Source organism: Mastomys coucha, unplaced genomic scaffold, assembly GCF_008632895.1.
Source record: "Mastomys coucha isolate ucsf_1 unplaced genomic scaffold, UCSF_Mcou_1 pScaffold20, whole genome shotgun sequence".
Taxonomy (NCBI): domain Eukaryota; kingdom Metazoa; phylum Chordata; class Mammalia; order Rodentia; family Muridae; genus Mastomys; species Mastomys coucha.
This window is the reverse complement of record NW_022196903.1, coordinates 107,322,469-107,342,462: the sequence shown is the minus strand read 5'-3', so window position 1 is coordinate 107,342,462 and position 19,994 is coordinate 107,322,469. Positions and strand designations below refer to the sequence as shown.

Below are 19,994 nucleotides of genomic sequence, written 5' to 3'. Positions count from 1 at the left end.
CCTCCCCCTCTCCCCTTTCCCTCCCCTCCCCTGCTTCTATTCTTTCTCTCTCCCCCTCACTGCAGGACAAATGACATCTCACCCAAAGAAGTACAAGATTCATCTTCCTACTTCGAACAGTGTGAAATTTAAAACACAAGAATATCAATTGATTTATTTCTAGAATTTTCCACTTAACATTTTTGACCAGCTGACCGCAGATAAGGGGATAACTACTCTATATGAACAGATGTACTTCCCCACCACCCCCAGTCTCTCTCCACACACACTATGTAGCATTGCAACTGAAGTCCACACATCTATAAGCTCTACGTGTGACCTCAGTACCTGTACTCCTGTCTGTCAGTCCCTTCTAGCCACACAACCAACCACATGGACTTCTATTCACCCTTTAAAGCCCAGCTTGGTCAGCCCCAACTCCTTCATGAAGCCGGGCCCACAATCTAGATAGGCAGTCTCCCTCTTCTCGGCTCTGTGCAAGCATCCCACAGGTTTTTGTTAAGTACTTCAGAAAGTCCAGTCCCTCTCACTTCCTGGATTCCTCCACTGTTTCTCATGTCTTTGGGTACAGATGTGAGCACACGCAGGAGAAGTTTGGACAAGGGTAAAACTGTTTGTTGAGCACATACCATGAGCTATGTGTTCTCTAAACACTGTCTCATTTGACGTTAATGTCACACATTCAGCTATGTTCAGAGGATCTCAAACAGACTTCCAGAGGCCATCCAAGTTGCCCAGGGGCACACCCTTCATGGGGAAAAGACAATGACTCCAGCAGGGCCACAGCGCCTCCACTGAGATCTACACTGCAGCCACATGCAGGGTGATGGGTTGGGGTAGAACACAGTCAGGAAACATATGGTACCAGAGTGCTCAGTTCTGACCTAGGGAAATGGTCTGGGGTCCTTCTGTCTCCGAAGTAGGAGTGTGATATGAAGGCTTCTTCAGGTCACAGGCTGGCTGTACAAGCCATGTCAGCTATGCCCCAGCCACTACATCGCCTCAGCAGAGGTGAGCGGAAGAAACACTAGGGCTCACTGTACTGGGCATTTAAGATAGGAGCCACAGTTGAGAGAAGGTCTCCATAAGACAAGGCTGCAGGCAAGGCTGTAGGGCGTTTTCTTAATTAGTAATTGATGAGGAAGGTCCGGTCCACTCTGGGTGGTGCCAGCCCGAAGCTGGTAGCCCTGGGTGTTATAAGAAAGCAGTCTGAAAAGGCTATAAGGAGCAAGCCAGTGACTGGCACCCCTCCACAGCCTCTGCAAGTCAGTGACTGACACCCCTCCCTGGCCTCTGCATCAGCTCTCTCTTCCAGGTTCCTGCCCTGCTTGAGTTCCTGTCCTGACATCCTTCAATAATGGACTATGATGTGGAAGTATAAGCCAATTACAACTAGCTTTGGATCGTGGTGTTTCATCATAGCAACAGTAATTCTAACTAGGATACTCAATAACCAGGAGCTAACCTATGTGTGTGCTTACAGCCCATGCAGGGTTTCATGTCCCTCAAGTCTCCTCACAGCTACACAGACAGGCCAGTAAGACAGTAAGGCAGACTGTGCCTGATGGTTTGGATCTTAGATGCCCCTGAAAAGGCTTAATGTCTAGCGATGGCACCACAGGGAGGCCATGGGACCCTTAGGAGGGAGAGCCTAGGAGGAGGTTAGAACACAGAGACATATGTGAGACACTGACACTGAAACCCAGTCCCCTTCCAATCTCTGTCCACTTCCCAGCCACTGTGATGTGAGCCACCTGCACTCTGCCACCATGGACTCAGACAGGACCAAGTAAGCAAAGACTGAGACTTGTGAAACCAGGAGCAGACTCAGACACTTCTCCTTCTCAGAGCTCTTTACCTGGGGTGTTTTGTCACAGCAAGGCATGCTGACAAGTCCCCATTTCACAGGCAGAAGAGCTGCTCACAAATATTCTACCTGTGCAGCAGTCCTGCCCACACGGCTCAGTGTAGGGAGGTGTCAGTGCCTCCAGTATGGCCAGGTGGAATTATCCACGTCCAACTTCCAGCTGAAATGGAAGGGGCTATGCAGGGGAGCATGCATCCATTCACTCACTACTCCATTCATGGATTTTTGACAATGTTTTCAAAGCACCTCAAATGTGCTGGCAAGCAACAGCGAACAAAGGGCACAGGCTGAGCTAGCATGGAGCTTAAACTACATCAAAGATGAAGGGGAATGAGCCAGTTCACAGACACAGGATTTCAGGAAAGAGCTCTGCAGAGAGAAAGCAGAGGGAGTTGGCATCGTCCCACTGTGCTGCTTGGGAGGGTGTTGACATCTGAATTAAGTCTCAGTGAAAACACAGAACCAGACACAAGCAAGGAGAGGGCGACAAGCCAGGAGGGTGACCCTGGTACAGGCCAGGGCTCATATGGGCCATGATGAAAGCCAGCAACTGGAGGAGGAAAGGAAGAGAGGAGGATAATGGGGGAAGGAGAGGAGGGGAGCAGAGAATGAAGAGGAAGAAAGGAGACAGAAGGAAAATGGGTGGGGGGGGAGACCAGTAAAGAGGTAGGAGGGAAGAGAGAAGAGGGAGGAGGGAGGAGAGAAGAGGCAGGAAAAGGGAGGAGGGAGAAGAGAGGAAGGAAGAGAAGGGAAGAGGGAGGAGGAAGGAAGAGAAGGGAAGAGGGAGGAGGAAGGAAGAGAAGGGAAGAGAGAGGAGGGAGGAAGGGAAGGGAGGAGGGAGGAGAAGGAAGGAGGGATGGGGAGGAGGAGGGAAGGAAGGAGGAGGTGGAAGGAAGTAGAGGAGGAGGAAGAATAAAATAAAGAGGGACAGAGGCAACAAGGGAGACACCCAGTCTCACAGTAAGAACAGGTTTGTTCTATCTGAGCCTTGATTTCTACCCAAAGATGATGAATTAAGATATCTGTGGGGCTTTTAAAAATACAAAAGAAACAAACAAACCTGCAATAAAGATAATCCAGACAGACAAGGCTGGGTCCTGAATAAAAAAACAGAGGCAACCCCCCCCCCCCCGAGCCTAGCTGCAGCCCAGCACACAGTAAGTGCTAGGACATGGTCCTCACGTGGGCAGAGTGAGTGTAATTGTACACATGATGAGTCTGGGTTGTTCATGAAACTCTGGGGCAGGGAGAAGAGGAGACTGAGAAAGGAAAGTGAACACATGGCCCATCTACTGTTGTCCCTCAGCCTCACCAGAGGATGCAGGCTCGAGATTTAGAAATGCAGACATATGCAGATAAGCACATGGGCTTGATGCATAATGGTAACTAAGGGAAACCACCATGGCCTGATCTTGAAATGTGACATGAGAAAGACAAGCTGTCCTACCCCACAAACCCCTGCCATAGTCAGAACCAGGACAGATGCAGGGTCTGGCTTGTCTTCTTGGCTGAGTGAGTCATTTAAGATACATTCTGAAAAAGAAAATGAAAATTTTAAATGGGTTTAGTGTGAGTTGGGCTGGCTGCTCTCAGCAATATGAAGCCAGACCAGTTATGAGCTGGGAAGCAGCTACTTCTCATGGATGTTATGGTCATCTGTGGCTTTGTTTCACTTGTGTATTAGAGATCGGCATTTGTCATCACTGCCTCCCTCGAATACAGTGTCTTTCTTACATACAGCAAGAGGCAAGCATTTGTAGAATGAATGAAGCAGCAGGCAGCCAGACCCTATGCTTTGACCAAGCATGGTGGCCCTGGTGTGGATGACAGGGACTTGAGAATAAATGGGGAAATTGAACAGGCCACACAAGGAAGAGGCCAGAAAGCATGGTGGCGGGACAGCTCTGGGGAAGCTGGCCCAACATCCAAGGACTGTCAGGTGGAAAACTAGAAAGTTCTTCCCAGAGTCCCAGCATCAACTCTCAGCTCAAAGCAAGAAAGAACCATGTCCTAGCAAAGCATTCTCAAACATGGGGTTGGCAGAAATGTTCACAGCGTCCAAGGTACACTATGAAGAGGTAAATATCAGATGATTGAAAACCTGGGTTGATTAAAGATACATGGTGGTCCCAACGAATGGCACAGCCATCAGCGTGCCTCCAGTGCCTTGTCTTTTCTCAGATCTTCACAGGTTGATGTAAACCCTCATATGGTCTCTGTGCTCCAAGCCCTCTTCTGAGAAGACGAATTGTTAGGGTCTAATAAAAGGCACCTGAAGAAATGTTGTCAGTACACAGCAAGCAGCACCTCGTATCTAACATAGACATGATGCTTCCATGCCCATTCATCTGCAGTGAGCAGCTGGAAAAGGTTGGCATTCTGACATAAAACAAAGACATGGTACAGTGGTGCTGAAAGTGATGGATGCTGATGAATGGGAAACTTGTGAAAGATGGCCTCCCTCTAGGGCCTCCTTGCCCCTTCTCATGTAGGGTTTTCTACTGTACACCTGTCTGCCTTCCTCCTCCACCTATGCATCCTATCAGCACTCACCAAGAGCCTTTCCAAGCCTGGCAGAAAGCACAGGCTGTAGGCAAAGACATTGCACATACAGCGAATTGTGCTGGCAAGGCAGCTCCATGGCTGCCATTGACCCTGGAGACATGAATTCCATCTCCAAGACCCACATGGTAGAGAGAGCCAATTCCCAAAGTTGTCTTCTGACCTCCACAATGTACTGTTGAATGCATATAGCCCCTTAAAATTAATAAAAATACAATGAAAATTTTTTGTTAAAAAAAACTCCACAAGATTCACATGTAAGTTACAAAAGGAGTGAATGGTCTATGGGGAAAACATATGCTGCCTTATAGAGATATCATGTCTTGTTTCAGGTTGGAGAGATAGATAGATAGATAGATAGATAGATAGATAGATAGATAGACAGACAGACAGACAGATAGATAGATATATACACACACACACATATATACATATATCTCTCAGGTATATGTATATATACACATATATACATATATACATATATAGGGTATATGTACATATATATATATATATATATATATATATGTGTGTGTGTGTGTGTGTGTGTGTGTGTGTGTGTAGGGTATATACACACACACACACACACACATATATCTTTCACCTTTTGTGACCAGAATAAGCTCCTGTACATTTCTCAAGGGAACCCTAACTCAGTGTGGCTGGAAAAAAAAAAACTTTGCTGTGCCACCTAGAACCAAAGCCTCCTCCCTAGTTCATACCTTTCAGAGTCTCCTCTTGAGACTGACTGGCTTGGCAAATGCCATTCATTTGGATGCTAACTGCTCCAAGGCCACAGTTAAAGGCATCTAAAAGGCCCCAGTAAATGAAGAGCCAGCTCAACCATGTTCACAAACTGAAAGTTCAATCCAAGAAAGATGACTTCCTTCAAATTAAGCTAATGGGTCAATAGACCTCCACCCCAAATCTCCACAAATGAAACAAAGTTGTTTTCATTTATTTCTTGGTGCTTAGGCTAAGCAAGTCGATTCTAAAATGTGTTTGGAACAGAAGGATCATTTTAGAAATGAACAAACAAGACCAGGTCAAGGATCATAACAGCAGCACAGGGTGACACCCATACAGACAAAAAGATCAACTAGATGGGCAAAGAACGCCAAAACAGACCTGTGCTATTAGGAGAGCCTAGATGTGTAGATGAGAAGACACTGCAAAGCTGCTGAGATGGGGTGACAAGTGGGTAGCAGCTGCTGGAGAAACCCAACTGTCACATAAAAACAAAAGCTACATTTCTACCTTATATCACATATGCATGGTGTTTCTAAATGCTAGAAAATCTCTACTTTAATACTCTCAAGAGAAAATACAGGAAAACTGTTCATACAACTTTGGGGGAGGAAAGGCATCCTAAATAAGAGGTCAACTGTGCCGGCCACAAAGAAGAAACTGAAACACACAGCATCAGTAAAATGGAAAATCAGTAAAATGGAAAATTGTACACCTTAAGAAAGAAAAGCTGCACACTCAGAAAAAGATCCTACAGCGAAGAAAATTATATTAGGAAAAGAAAAGTATAAAGAATGTTTGTCAATAAGAAAACACAACCCAGAGAAAAACAGGAGGCTTTGTCATTCTCCAGATGCATCAAAGTCACCTCACTGGCAGTTAGGCAAAGGCACGTTTAAAATGGTAAAATACCATTTTCATACTCATCACCTCAGAGAAATAAAATCTGGCTGGAGTGCAGTGGCAAAGGTCTATAATACAAGTATTTGAGAGGCAGGGGGATTGCTGAAAGTTCAAAGTCAGTGTTGTCTATGTAGCAAGTTTCAGGCCTACCAGAGTTATATAGCAAGACCCTGTCTGGAGAAAACAACGTGAAACAAACAGAAACCCCTCGCTCAGATGAAGTGCTGCACAGAAAGTGGAGTGAGTATTCACTGGGGACTGGAGAGATGGCCTAAGTGTTGCTCTTGGGTTTGATGCCCAGCACCCACACGGCAGCGCACAATGATCTGTAACTCTAGCTTCAGGGGATTTGACACCCTCTTCTGGCTGCTGCAGGCACTGCATGCATGTGGTGTACAGATGTACAAACAAGCAAAGTACCTCCACACAAAATAAAATAACACCCCCACACACAAAAAAGAAGGGAGGAAAGAAGAAAGGAAGTAAAGCAGCAGAAATTCTTTCAAGTGGATATTCAGGATGCCTATTAGAGCAATCTCTGCATTGTCTGTTAAAATAGATGTCACACATGCCCACAACCCAGCAGTTACATCTTTGTCCATGGTTTAGATGTGTCCCCATTACAGTATGAGTTGGAGAGTGAAATCTCAATGCAACAGCATTGAAAAGTGGCTTATGGGAACTGATTTGAATGGTTACCATGGGACCAACAGGGATGTCCTAAGAAAAAGCTGAATTTAGAACCCTTGCTCCTCTCTTGCCATTTTGCCTTCTGCCATGAGATTATGGTGCAGGAGCCAGCTCTTGTCAGTCACCAGTCTCTTCACCCTGGACTTTCCAAGTTGAACAAGTGTAGGAAACAAACCTCTGTTCCTTATAAGTCACCCAGCTGTAGGCATTTTGTTACAGTAGCATACAGCAAACTAAGATGGGTTTACAGACTAAAAATGGTCAAGAAAGTTCAATTAGTTCAACCATGTGGGAATGAACCACAGTCTACCCCTACCAAGAAGACTTGTAAATACAAAGTAACCATTCATAGAGCACAACCCTAGAAGGAGTAGGAATGAAGAAGTCTGAATCCTTGTATCAATATAGACTCAGCTGAAAACCACAACTGAGAAAAGAAACATAGTAAAAAGAAAACGTAAGATCTGGATACTTGTCCTGGAAAGGTATACAATATGTAAGGCACTGTCTGTTCTATTCTGGGCACACATATAAACAGAACAAATATAAAGATGGACAGGAGATCTAAATTCAGCCAGACTTCTAGAGGGAAGGGAACAAATGGAAAACCAAATAAAATCACTCAGAAACCCACCATTCATCCTCACATGTTACTATAATTACCCACAAAGTAGGGGAGACTTCATCAATGATGTCATGTCCCTGCAGACTGAGAAAGCTCAAGGAGCATTTGGTCTAGCCTTGAACACTCACAGAAACCACCTCTGTATACCTGGGCTGAGGGACTCTCCCACAGTAGGAATCAGAACCACCATATACATTCTGTGGGTTGTGCATCGTCCACCCCTACAGAGTACATTCCATAAGGCACCTCAGCCCTAGGCTCCCCTAGGTTATATCTAGTGCACAGCTTACATACAACTGTATTCCTCAGCTCTGTGAGGAAGCCAGTGCTTTAGAACTCTGATAACATTGTGCTAGCTTCTAGGATAAGAGGTGCTCACAACCTCCTAGGTCCTTCTGTTCTCACATCCTTCTTAAATACATTTGAAAACATTCACACACTTCAGGTATGGATAGCATGCTAGCCCCCATCCCTGCCCCGCCAGAGACTTTTGCTTTCTAACGCTAAATATACTCCCAGCTTTGCTCTGCCTTCTCTGCTGTTCAGAATGAATTTTTAAACTGTCCTTTTACCAAGCACTTCCTGCCCTAGTAAGCAGGCATGCTGACATGTTTTCAAAGAACCAGAATGCGTTCCTCTCAGCTGCTCCTATGGGGACTCCCTAGAAAAACCCACACACATGCTTGCTTCTACAGCAGTCTGATGGCCACAGGAGCCAAGAATCGTAGAGTGGAGGGAGTTGGGCCTAGGCTTTTCCAGGAGCAGGGTGGAGGTGGGAGGAGATGGGAAGGCAGGGATGAGGACAAGACCAGCTGATCCGTCACTTACTCCCAGAACTCCATGACCGGGGAGGTGGCGTTCTGCAGGGACACATGACTGTAGTTGCTGAAGTTCAGCTTCTGGAACTCCACACATTTCTCTGAGTGGGAACAAGACAAAACACATAGGAAATTAACCTTCATAGGGCCAAACCCAGGGAGCACATAGAGCTGTTGGCGCAGCCAGGTGGTGTTGGCAAACAGGGGTTTGTACACACAGGTGAATCCATGCTTTGACAACAGCTTCCCTGGTGGCCTGCTCTGGTCCTAACAGGAGGAGGATGTCATGGGAGCAAAGCCTCACTCTGTTCCCATCCAGAATCTCACTGCATGCTCCCCCAGATCTCACCCCCCCTCAAAACACACACACACACACACACACAATCTTCTACTCTTTCTTGTTTTTCTTTCCTTAGCCCCCATCCATGGCATTGGTCTCTAGTGCCTAGTGCCCTCGCTGGAAAGAACAGAATAGAATAGACATCCCCAGGGGCTCTGATGGAGCTGGGATTCCCATTCATGTAGCAAGAGGTACATGTTCTGAAGCAGTCTCTTGAAGAGCTGAGGGCTGGATGAACAAGTAGAAACACACACAGAAGAGACCGGTGATCTCTTATTCCCTCCCTCACTCCAATGAGTCAAAAAAGTTGGTTATTGAACAAACTCATCAAAATTTAACCACCAAGGGAATCTGCATCATCAGAAACATACTAGTGTCCAGGTCCAGAGCAATCCTGAGCTGCCTCCTTCTTCAGAAAGCCTTCCTTGACCTCCCTCTCCTGAATTCTAAGTAAATGAGGATCCCAAGACCCTCCAAGGAGTCACCTTCTCTAACTTTCTTGACTACGAAAAGAAAGAATCCAAGGATAGAGAATAGCTGAGGCCCCCAGGTAACCCTCCCCCGCCTCTATAGGCCTCCAGCCTGGTAAAGACAGAAACAAGAATAACTCCACCCAGGGTTCTATTGCCGCCTGCTGTTGATTTGGAGCCTGCCAGCCACCATGGACCTTGCACCTGCAGACATAGCTTCGTGAGCCACTGGGCTGCAGGCTCTCTAGAGCAGTCTCCTACATAGCTGCCTTAAGACCTACACATTCATTCAGATCCAGTGAGGAATAGGTGCTGCTACATCTGGAAGTGCTTTCTCACTCAGATGAACCCCCAGTTGTATCTGCCATTCAGGCAGGATCATATTAGGTACAGCAAGTGATGATGTCATGGGCTCTATAGAAAGGGAATCACAAGCCAGGAAAGTCTGGGCTCCACTGGGGATAGATGGCTCAGCTGTCTATGTCATTCTCATTCCTCTTGACTACTGCTAGCTTGTGCTGAAAGCTGTTGGGTCTGGGTGCCCAGAGAATCTACACTGGAGTCTAGAACCCAACGTGTCAGCAGACTGACTGGATATACCTCGGCCTGTTTCTGCAATGATGGTGTCCTTGGCTTTTATCAGACTCTAAAATAGGGTGCTGCTAAATATCTTCCCTACGAAGAAAAAGAAATTGTTGGATGTGGTAGTCACACCTGAAGTCCTAACACTTGGGAGGCCAATGCTGAGGGAGAGATGGATGCCAGACTGGGCCACAGAGAAAGTCCATGTCTCAATGCTAGCAAATTAAACCCTAACAGACCATAACAAGACAGATAGGCAGGCAGACACACACATACTCCCTTGACTATTCAAAATTGACTTGTCATTTGCATTAAAATTGATTATATAAAAATAAACAGTGGTTATAAACTGCTTCTCAGCCTTTGATCTAAGATCAAATATAACACAAGTTAAAGCTGCCCTGTGCACACTTGTAATCCCAGCACCTGGGCAATGGAGGCAAGAGGACCAGGAACTCCAGGTCCATCCTGGGCTACATGAGACTCTATCCTAAAGGTGAATGAATTAACTAACATAAATGAAATACCAACTCAACTGGGGAACTGACACAAGGTTAAACAATACCATAACCTCCCATAATGTGCAGAATAATTCTATGTGGTGATAATAAACTGCTTTTCTAATAGAAAAGCGGATGAACAGCAAAGAGGCAGGGTCTGTGAAATTAGCCTGCACATCCCTCTATATTTTCCCAGCTCAGTCTTCTGCAAGACCTTCCCCCTTACAGCATGGCTCAGCCTCAACTCATTCCAACTTGTCTGTCTGTCCTTTTTTCTGTCCCTTTTCAATGCTGGGGATGGAACCCAGGACCTTATGCATGCTAAGCAATTGTCGAGCCACTGAGCCCCATATATCTTGTTGATACATGATTTAAAAATTAAATCTTGAGAAATTCCAACATAGATTCAAACCACAGAATCTCCCAAGAGCTGTCAATGGCAGTGGCTACAATAGAGATTCGGGGCATGTACAAGTTTGTAGTTTCCTTAACACACTAATGATCAGGAATCCAAGAATGCAACCCCGAATTTTAGTTTGATAAACATCTTCAAGAGGTCCCTTGCCAAAGGCAGGCTGACTGAACCCCGGGCCTGAAGAGAGTTGACAACAACTGTCATAGAAAGGACTGGAAGGCAGGTGAGGCAAAGACACAAAGACCTAGAAAAAACTAGACTGCTGTGCTCTCTTGACCTAACATGGCTGCTGCTTCTCTCGGTGATCAGTACAGTATCCAGGCTCACTGTATCTTAGCTCTCAGGGTGATAGGTTCCTCCCAGACATAATTAACCATAGACACTAACATAGATAGATAGGTCAAAGTATGTGTCCCAATTCCAGTCAAAAGGGAGCACAGGGCTCAGAGACTTATCTCAGAAAGAAAGAGTGCTACAATCCATTGGTAATGCCTGTTGTGAGCACAGAAATCTCAGAAAGGGGCGGGACAGTTGTTCTCCTCTCTAGACTGTCAAAGAAGTCCTGATAGGATGGCAGATTGCATCTAAGTCAAAGATGACCTACAAGATTTCCCACTGTGTATGTATGTGTAGGGAATGTAGCTTCCTTCAAACATTTAGCTTGTTTGAACAAGTAAACAACCCAAGTACCTTGGGTGTGGTGCTAGCAACTGTGTCACCTGTAAACATTTGCCGCTTCCCAGTCATGGTTGTGGCACTTGCTGTCCAGTAGGGAGATTGCCAGAGATTTAGTGTTTAAAGAGAAGTTAGGGGGGCTTAAGAGTTGGCTCAGCATTTAGTAGCACTGGCTATTCTTCCAGAGGACCTAGGTTCAAGTCCCAGCACCCACACGGTGCTTCATAACCATCTGTAACTCTGGTCCTGGTGGATATGACACCCCCCTCTGGCATCCATAGATACTGCATGAATATGGTCACACACAAGCAAACACTCACACACATATATAAAAGAATAAAGAGATCTTTTAAATGAGAGAAGCTGGAAATCGAGGTTCCCACACAATGTCTTCTGACTTTCAAACTCTGGCAACCAAATTCCCTTTTCAAATTTGTGCTCATTATTATAAATGCAATCATCTTAACTGCCCTTAACTTAATCTAACACCTCCATCTTATGATGGAAGATGAGCAACTCAGAGAGGCAGGACTAGAGGACTCCTATCTTCAAATCGCAGTCCAGCTCTTGGTCATACCTTAACTCTGTCCCCAGGGCTCTGCCTTATCTCTAACTGCTCAATATACTCTGGTCAGATGACCATTGTTCCAGAGGCCACTACCAGGAAACTGAACTCGTGGCATACCACCAACCCCAGATCCCTCCACAGGACCAGGAGAGGCCCAGTCTGGAGACCATACCTGTATTCCACTCGTGCCCACAGGTGGCCCAGGGGAGCTCCGTGGTGAAGCAATTGCTTAGGTAGAAGATGGCCCACGCCAGGATGATGATGTAGTAGACATTGAGGTGTGCCTCGATCACCTGGGTTGCGTAACCAATGCCTGTGAGGAGCAACGGAAAAGGGCAGCTGGGGCCTCTGTCCTTTGAAACAGCCTTTGGTGGCTCCTGGCACCTTGGCATCAATGAGGCAAACTTTGCTTTGCTCATGAAGTCAACGCTTACCTTCAAATAAAGGGCAGACTCTCCTCCAGCACGTGATGCCGCCCTCGCTTGTGAACTGTCCCAGGGCCGTTTCCAGAAAGAAGACAGGGATTCCACAGCAGATAAAAAACACCACGTATGGAATCAGGAATGCCCCTGTAAGAGTGCAGAGGGGTGATATAGAAACTGCCCCGTTTTTCTCCAGTGGCACCAGTCCTATTTCATGGGCATCTACCCCAGGGCAGCACACTGTTCTCTTCCAGCTGGAATTCCAATTTGGCTGGAAAGGTCAGAGCCAGAAAACATGGAAGGGGGTTTTGTGCCCTCTGCCACCTTTTATCTTAAGCAATTCTCCCTTCTATCTCTAGGCCTCGACTTCTCCAGCTGTAAAATGAGGTTTGTTTGTTTGTTTGTTTGGTTGGTTGGTTGGTTTTTTTGAGACAGGGTTTCTCTGTGTAGCCATGGCTCTCCTGGAATTCACTTTGTAGACCAGGCTGGCCTCAAACTCAGAAATCTGCCTGCCTCTGCCTCCCAAGTGCGGGGATTAAAGGTGTGCACCACCACCACCACCACCACCACCACCGCCTGGCTCAAATGAGTTTTAATAATTAATGCTATTGACCTTTTCCCACAATGGCTGAGTGACTAAAATAAGGATGCTTAGGAAAAAAAGTGTTTTGTTGATTAATTCCTTTCGTGTGTGTGTGTGTGTGTGTGTGTGTGTGTGTGTGTGTGTGTGTGTTGCTAGACTGGCTTGCCAGTGAGCTCCAGGTACCCTCCTGTCTCTACCTCCCTGGTGCTAGAAGGCAGGTGTGTATTACCACATGTGGCTTTTTATGTGGGCGCTGAGGACTCAAACCCAACCTTCATGCCTGAAGAGAAAACATTGTACCAGCTGAGTCATCTCTCCAGTCCCCATCCCACCATCCAGCACAGACTAAGCTTGTCCCCATCCTGTGTGGTGTTCCCTTCTCAACTCCAAACTAATCTCAAGGGGGTGAGCAAAGGAGACAACCCCTCATCATTTTCTTGTAGAATCCCTGGAAAAGATTTTTCTCATGAAGAAGAAGAAAAAAAAAAACTTTTCAGAGAATCATTCAATGAGAACCACCAGTCTTCCAAGGGTTAAATGTCCCTGCACGTATGACCCAAGTATGGCTCTGAGCCCTAAGAAATTTGTAGCAAGAATCCCCCCTTCAAAGCTGGCTTAGGGTCAGCCTGGGTAAGAACTGCCCTAATAACAATGCCCATAGCCTGGGCCTTTCTACAAAAATAAATGAAGTTAGCCTTGCTCCTAGGCACAGATGGGGAAGCCCCCCCATCCCTCATTTTCTTTCTCTCATCTAATAACAAAGCATGAAAACACAGTATTCTCCATCTGATATTACGAATGGAATCTTTACCTGAAATTGCTTTTGCTAAATGAAGCCTCTTCACCCACTGGATTAACAGCAATGATCTTGATGAATCCTGATAGTGTGGACCTATCTACTAGGCTTGAAAGGGTCTTAAATCTTCTCTGGGCAAAGAACTAATTTAAGATTGTACCCTGATACTTTCAGTTATTGTGGGGATCTACTAGGTCTGGCCTGTGGACACATTATTTTTAGAGGAAACCACAGCCCAGCTAGATTGAAGGCAGAAACTTGTATGACAGAATGAATGGTGTCTGAGGCCTGACTCCAAAGCTATTTGATTAAAAAGCTGAAGTGGGTTCCCTTAAGAGCTTGTAATTCACCTGTGAGCCTCTGAGAACCCAACAGATGACACTGGGGGAAAAGCCAGCTGGCCGGTGTACTCACAAAGCTACTACTGTAATTCTTAAAATAACTAAATTGACCAAGCTGGGATGTCTGCACGGATGCAGGCTTCTGTCGAATCAGAGAGCAAACAACCAACAATGAGTCAAGTCTCAACTTTACTCGCTACAACCATAAAAACAATTTGGAACAGAAGTTCTGATTTACCCAATTTATCTTCATTTTCTACTTTGCAGAGCAAGCCTTGTTTAGGCCTAGCATTTCCTAGATGAATATAAAGATGTTAAAGTAGTTTCCACCCCAACTGCCCTAAAGGTATGGCTTTTCCTACGCAAACAAGGTAGCTCCTAAAGGCTCCGACCGCACAGGGAGGCAGGGCCTGCCTAAAGGCCCAGGGTGCATTTTGGGTCTCTAAGTCTGCAGCCAGCTGTCTCCCCTTGCCAAGCCACGGACACCACTGGCCACTTCATTACCAGTGCAGGGCAGGCCTGGAGCAGCCTGTGCCTTCAGGGTGAATGTCCCCAAAGAAAGGGCCTGAGCCAGGCAGTGTGGTTCGCAGGCCCCTCAGCTGTTTGTACAGGAAGCCCTGCACTGTCCCTGCCAACCAACTTCTCTGTTACCTTTTTTTAGAGTTTGAAGATTTTTCTTGAATATCAGGGGTAGCACAGGGAGGAGGGGAAATGCCAACACGGGCCCTCTCTGAGAGGAACTGTGCCACCACAGGTTTTAACGGGACCCCTCAACACTCTGCTATCCTACTGTGATAGGAGGGGTGTGGGAGTTTGGGGAGGGTGTGGGGGGGGGGTCTGGGTACCACTCTGAGCTGTGAGAGCTGGGGACCACAGCTTCAGTTCTTCCCAATGGCACTGTGTGATGATGTCTTTGGAAGGAACTATGGTCTTCCCCAGTCTCACTCACATCAGCGTGGTTGCAGTTGTGGGTGAGTCTGAGCCCAGTAAAAGAAACTGCTTGATGCCAGTTTTTCCTCCAGAGAGGCCTAAAATACTTTCCCTAGAAAGGGCCTGGAGAGCAGATTTAAAACACTACAGAGGGGTGCGTGCAGCAAAGCCCGTCCAGAAGTTCTCCCCAGGGTCAGCTCGATCCTGCCTTAGGATTCTGAATCTCACCCGCCCTCAGCAGTAGTAAAACCTAGAGCTTCTTAGACGCTCAAGTCTCATCATCTTTGAGATCCGTAAAAGCACTGCCTTCCCAGGTGACTGGGAGGCAATTTAAAAAATCACAAGACATGGCTAACGCTGGGCCCCTACTGCTGGCACTTCGGTGACCTCTAAAAAGATTGCTCGGATCAGTCTTTTCCCGTGAGGACAGGGAGTCTCCGAGGCGAAAGAACAGGTTTCTGCCTAAAACTCCGGCGCGCGAGTTGCCTGAAAGCAGAGCTCCTGGACCAGGTCTGTCCCTCACGCAGGTGACAGACGCTGCTCTGGGCCAGGTGGCAGGTGGCAGGTGGCAGGTGGTGGCACGCTCAGGTGCGAAGCGGGCTCCGTGCACGCAGGCGCAGAGAAACAGGTGGGCCCCGCTCAGTACCTCAGCTCCTGGGGACTGGGAGGGGGGTATTGGGGCCCTGCACGAGAGGTGTCACCCCACCCCAGGTGTCGCCCCGCGTCCCCGCTATGCCCGCCGCGCTCACCTCCGCCGTTCTTGTAGCACAGGTAGGGGAAACGCCACACGTTGCCCAGCCCGATGATCTCTCCCGCTACGCTCAACACGAACTCCACCTTGTTGTTCCAGTGGCCGCGCTCGTGGACAGCCTTGTCGCGCGCCTCGCGCGTCCCCGCCGCGCCCCCGCCGCCGCCGCCGCCCAGCGTCTCGGACCCCCGCGCCTCTTCGGCCGCCTTCCCGTTGCCCAGGGGCAGCGCTTGCTCCGCAGTCATGGCCGCCCTGCCGCCTCGTGCGCCGGCCCCGGCTCTGCGCCGCCGCCCCGGGCGCCCGGGCTTTTGAGAGGCTTGAGCGGCGGGCGGGGGAGCCGGGGGTGGAGCCGAGGGAGCCGTCCGGGCCGGACCGCACGGGACGGGGACGCGATGCCCAGGCCACCTCCTGCCCGCTTGAACCCCGGGATGGTAGGGGTGCTGCTGCAAGTCCCCGTGACTTGACCTTGTGCGCCCAGTGCCTCCCTAAATACCTTGACCTTGCGCGCACCTGGATAACTCGGGGAACAGGGTTTGCCCCGCAGCCTGCCTCACTGGCTTCTGAGTGCAGAGCCCTCTAACCAGGCCCAAGTGGGCTATGAGTGCAGCACCTGAACTTCTAACCCCTTCTCTGTGACCTTTCAAAGCTTGGGCCTCAGTCTTCCCATCTCTATTCAGAAGGAGATGGGCAGCTCTAACTTTTGAAGCTCAAACAGCTGTGTGGGGAGGGTTCAATTGCAGGGGCCTGGTGAGAGTACATCTGGAGCATGAGATGAAAAGTCCTTCTGAAGCTCCCAGGTGATGGTAACTGTGTCTTAACTCCAACCCCGTGCCCGGTACTCTCTACCCTGGAGGTCTCATTCCACCCGTGGCCCCCAATCGACACACATGTGAGTCTCAACATTGTGGCATTGAGTACGGACATCCAGAGGCAGGAGCAGGCAAATCAAAGCTGAAAGTCCTGCTTCACCTGTGTGAGTTGTGTGACTTTGGCCCGGCTCCTGATACCGCAGTTTTTCAGTTTGCTGTTGGCAAAAGATGCTTCCATCATCGCCTTCTTAGGTTAGTATTGTTCATGGGTTGTTTGGTTTGTAGGTTGGTTTGGGTGAAAGGTTAAATGACAAGACGCAGATAACGTTTTCCTACTACCGTAGAGACAGTCAATGACCAGGCACCATGTAGTATGCAGACATACATGGGCACATCTGGCTCAATATGTCCCTCCTTTCGGTTGTACGAGCAGCATACAAGATATTGTATACGATAATGGCAGAGAACTTAGCAAAACATGCTATACAACATGTACTTAGAAAGAAAGCATTTGTAGACAATAAGGCCAAGGATATAGCTAAGTAAAATAGTAGTACTTGCTGAGTATGTGCTGAGCCCTGGATTTCAGCCCCTAGGACCAAGCTGAAGAAGTCAGGGGTGTGGATAAAGATGGAGTTGTTTTGGTTTGGATGACACTTGTGAGTTGACAGCTGGCCCTGTCTGTGGTACCCATGACCATGGGACCTTTAAGAGGCGGAGCCTTAAAGGAGGGTCTTCAGGTTATTGGGGGCATGCGTTTGCCAGGGATGTGGGAGCCCACTGTCCTCAGGTTTGTTTCTTCTGTCATCCTGAGGTAAGCCTTCTCTGCCCCTATGACACAATTCAGCCTGAGGCCAAAGCTCAGGGGCCTTGAGAAGCCAGTGCCAGAGCTATGTTATAAGCTGGTCCTTTGAGCTATTTGCTACAGCACTGAAACGCTGACTGGCTGACAGAAGGATGAAGGAGAGGCTGATGCCAGTGCAGATATAGGCAGGCCCACGCTTCTGCATAGCTCCAGAGAAGACTCCCTAGGTTGCCTGGGTCCCTGTCCTGTGCCCTTAGACACAACCTAGATGTCCTTCTCCCAGGTTTACAACATTTCTTAAAAGAGTAAGTGGAGTGCTGGATTAGTCCCTGAGGACCAGGCTGCAAATACTGGTTCTTGGGTTTCTCTACCCACAGCCTGTCGGAGCTCTATGTGGATTTGGGCACCTTGCCCTTCCCTGAAGTTCCCACTCACGTGGTTTTTTGTGCCACCACCTCCTTACCCCCATAGTCCTGATTGCTTGTTCTGATCTGCCCATTCCCAGGCTTCAAACCACTAAACTGATGGTTCCCTTATCCCTCTATCCAGATATAGAAAGCTAAGTTCCTGCAGGTTGCTTAGGGGAAGGTCTGACTTCATGCCTAGTCTCTGCTGGCTGTGATTTTTGTCAGTTGGACATAAGCCAGGGTCATTTGGGAAGAGGGAACTTCAAATGAGATGATATCTACAGCAGAATGCCCTGTGGGCAAGCCTGTGGTACATTTTCTTCATTGATGATTGAGGTAAGAAGGTCCGGCTCACTGTTGGGCAGTGCCACCCCTGGACTGGTGGTCCTGAATTGGATAAGAAAGCAGACTGAGTAAGCCAGTAAGCTCTGTGGCTTCTGCTTCAGTTCCTGCCTTGAGTTCCTGCCCAGCTTCCCTCAGCGAAGGACAGTAAACTGTACGATGAAATGCAACCTTTCCTGCCCAAGTTGCACTCTGCCATGGCATTTGACACAGCAACAGAAACCCAAACTCCTGTCACGTCGTTGCTTCAGGCTCCACCTGTCCAATGGGTTCACATTCCTCCTTACCTCGGGGTGACTTGAGGATGACAGGTCTTGGCTTGTTTCTGAACAGTGGCTATGTGAGGAGGAAGATGAGGAAGAGGAAGGCCGCAGTATCTTGTTCTTGCTGACAGCCTTCAATGGCTCTTCCTTCCTGTTGACCTTGACGTCAACTTCTCTGGCCTTCTGAACTTCCAGAATTCCCTTTTAGCTCAAAGTTAAGTTTCTCACAGGCTAAGACCAATAGTTCCTTTCTCTCTGGCAATCACTGGTACCTTGTAGAAAATAACAGTTAAGCCAGAAATCCATTTCAGCTCGACTCTTTGCATCCAGTAGCATGTGGTAACAAGGATTCAATCTGTTCTTTGAACAACAGCATCCAAAGTTAGAGATTTATTCCAGTGTCTTCATGATGGAGAATGAGCTTGTTACCCTAGGGCCCTGAAAAAAAATGCCTTCAAAACTAAAGACACGAAGCACTTCCCCTCCCGTGGGGCTCAGCAGGGTTAGCTGCAGGGACTGAGTCCTCTGAGCGGATCCTTTTCTCATCGCCGTGACAAAATATCCATTCAAAGTGATATTTTGGCTCACATTTTGAAGGTACAATCCTCCACGGTGGGGAAATCAAGAAGGCAGAGTGTGAGGCAAAACTGGTCACGTGGCAAGGGAAGTCAGGAAGCAGAGAGACAGGGTCGGTGCTCAGCTTGATTTATCCTTACTGTCCCCTCAGGACTCACAGATAAGAAAGCCTTCCTACCCTAGCCTGGTCTAGAAAACCTCTCACAGGGAGGCCCTGGAAGCTTGTCTCCTGGGTGTTTCTAGATCCTGGTGAATTGACCAGTCAACATAAGCTATTACTGTTGGCATGCAGTGTGGCACAAGATGTGCCATTTCAGCAGCTGGGAGGGGAGTGGACAATGGGGGTGGGTGACAAGAGAGTGTATTTGCATGGTGAAAAGATTACTGTTAACACAGAGTCAAGAGAGGATTGGGGACAATTAAGAGGCTACCTAAATCACTAGATTTAGTCAGGTGTGGTTGGTAGCTTAGTGGGGAGAGGGGGCGAAGTGGAGTCATAATGAGAGTCTCCTGTCCACAAGGGCTTGACCTAAGATTGGGTTCAAGAGGCAAGGGGAAATGTTGGACACCTCTGTGTTCACGCACAGCAGCATCCCATCTGGGGAGAGCTAATGTTGCCCCAACTTCTCCTATGCTCACAGCTCCCCACATTGAGACCTGAGACACCAGGATCCTTGGGAAATGATCAGGACTTGAATGTGTATGCAGCTCTGAAGCCAGGAGCTACAGGACCAAAGAGATGTGGCAGCAAAGATTCTGAAACCAGAGTGACCTTCCTACACCCACTGACGGGATAATCTGCATCAGGAGGTGCAGATGTGGACTCTAGGCTGTCATCAACAATGCAGAAATCCCCTAAAGCAACTAACTCCTCAGCCTCAAGAGTCTGGGATAGAATTTCCCAAGCACATAGCCTGAGCTCACAGTCTTCTGTAAAACCCTGTTGATACTAACAGCTGCTTTCCTAATATATTTGCATTAGGAGTGAGCTCCGGTTTCTCTCCCTTCCCTGTAGCCATGAAATTTTCTAGATGTCTTTGCAGAAGCCTCACAGCCGAAGGATCCCACCATGGGCTTGCTTTGACGCTGGTTCTAAGCTTCACTGCCTTGCCTTTCTATCAGTGCCATGGGAACCGGCTTCCTCCTCAGTCAGGAGACTCAGGAAGAAAACAAATCCTGTCCTAACTGAGGTATCCAAGACAAACCCGGACCT

The 19,994-nt window shown here is 47.9% G+C and overlaps 1 protein-coding gene across 1 annotated transcript in view; it reads right to left on the bottom strand.

The window, feature by feature from the left end:
- The window catches only part of Slc6a11 (solute carrier family 6 member 11), a 118,476-nt gene extending 102,592 nt beyond the window's left edge, over window positions 1-15,884 (bottom strand). The window contains exons 1-4 of the mRNA XM_031382962.1: window positions 15,581-15,884; window positions 12,194-12,328; window positions 11,932-12,072; window positions 8,220-8,310 (exon numbers count right to left, since the gene is read on the bottom strand). Coding sequence (XP_031238822.1) covers window positions 8,220-8,310; window positions 11,932-12,072; window positions 12,194-12,328; window positions 15,581-15,824 — 611 coding nt within the window. The 5' untranslated portion in view covers window positions 15,825-15,884. The remainder of the gene's footprint in view (window positions 1-8,219; window positions 8,311-11,931; window positions 12,073-12,193; window positions 12,329-15,580) is intronic.
- Window positions 15,885-19,994: the final 4,110 nt, after the last annotated feature.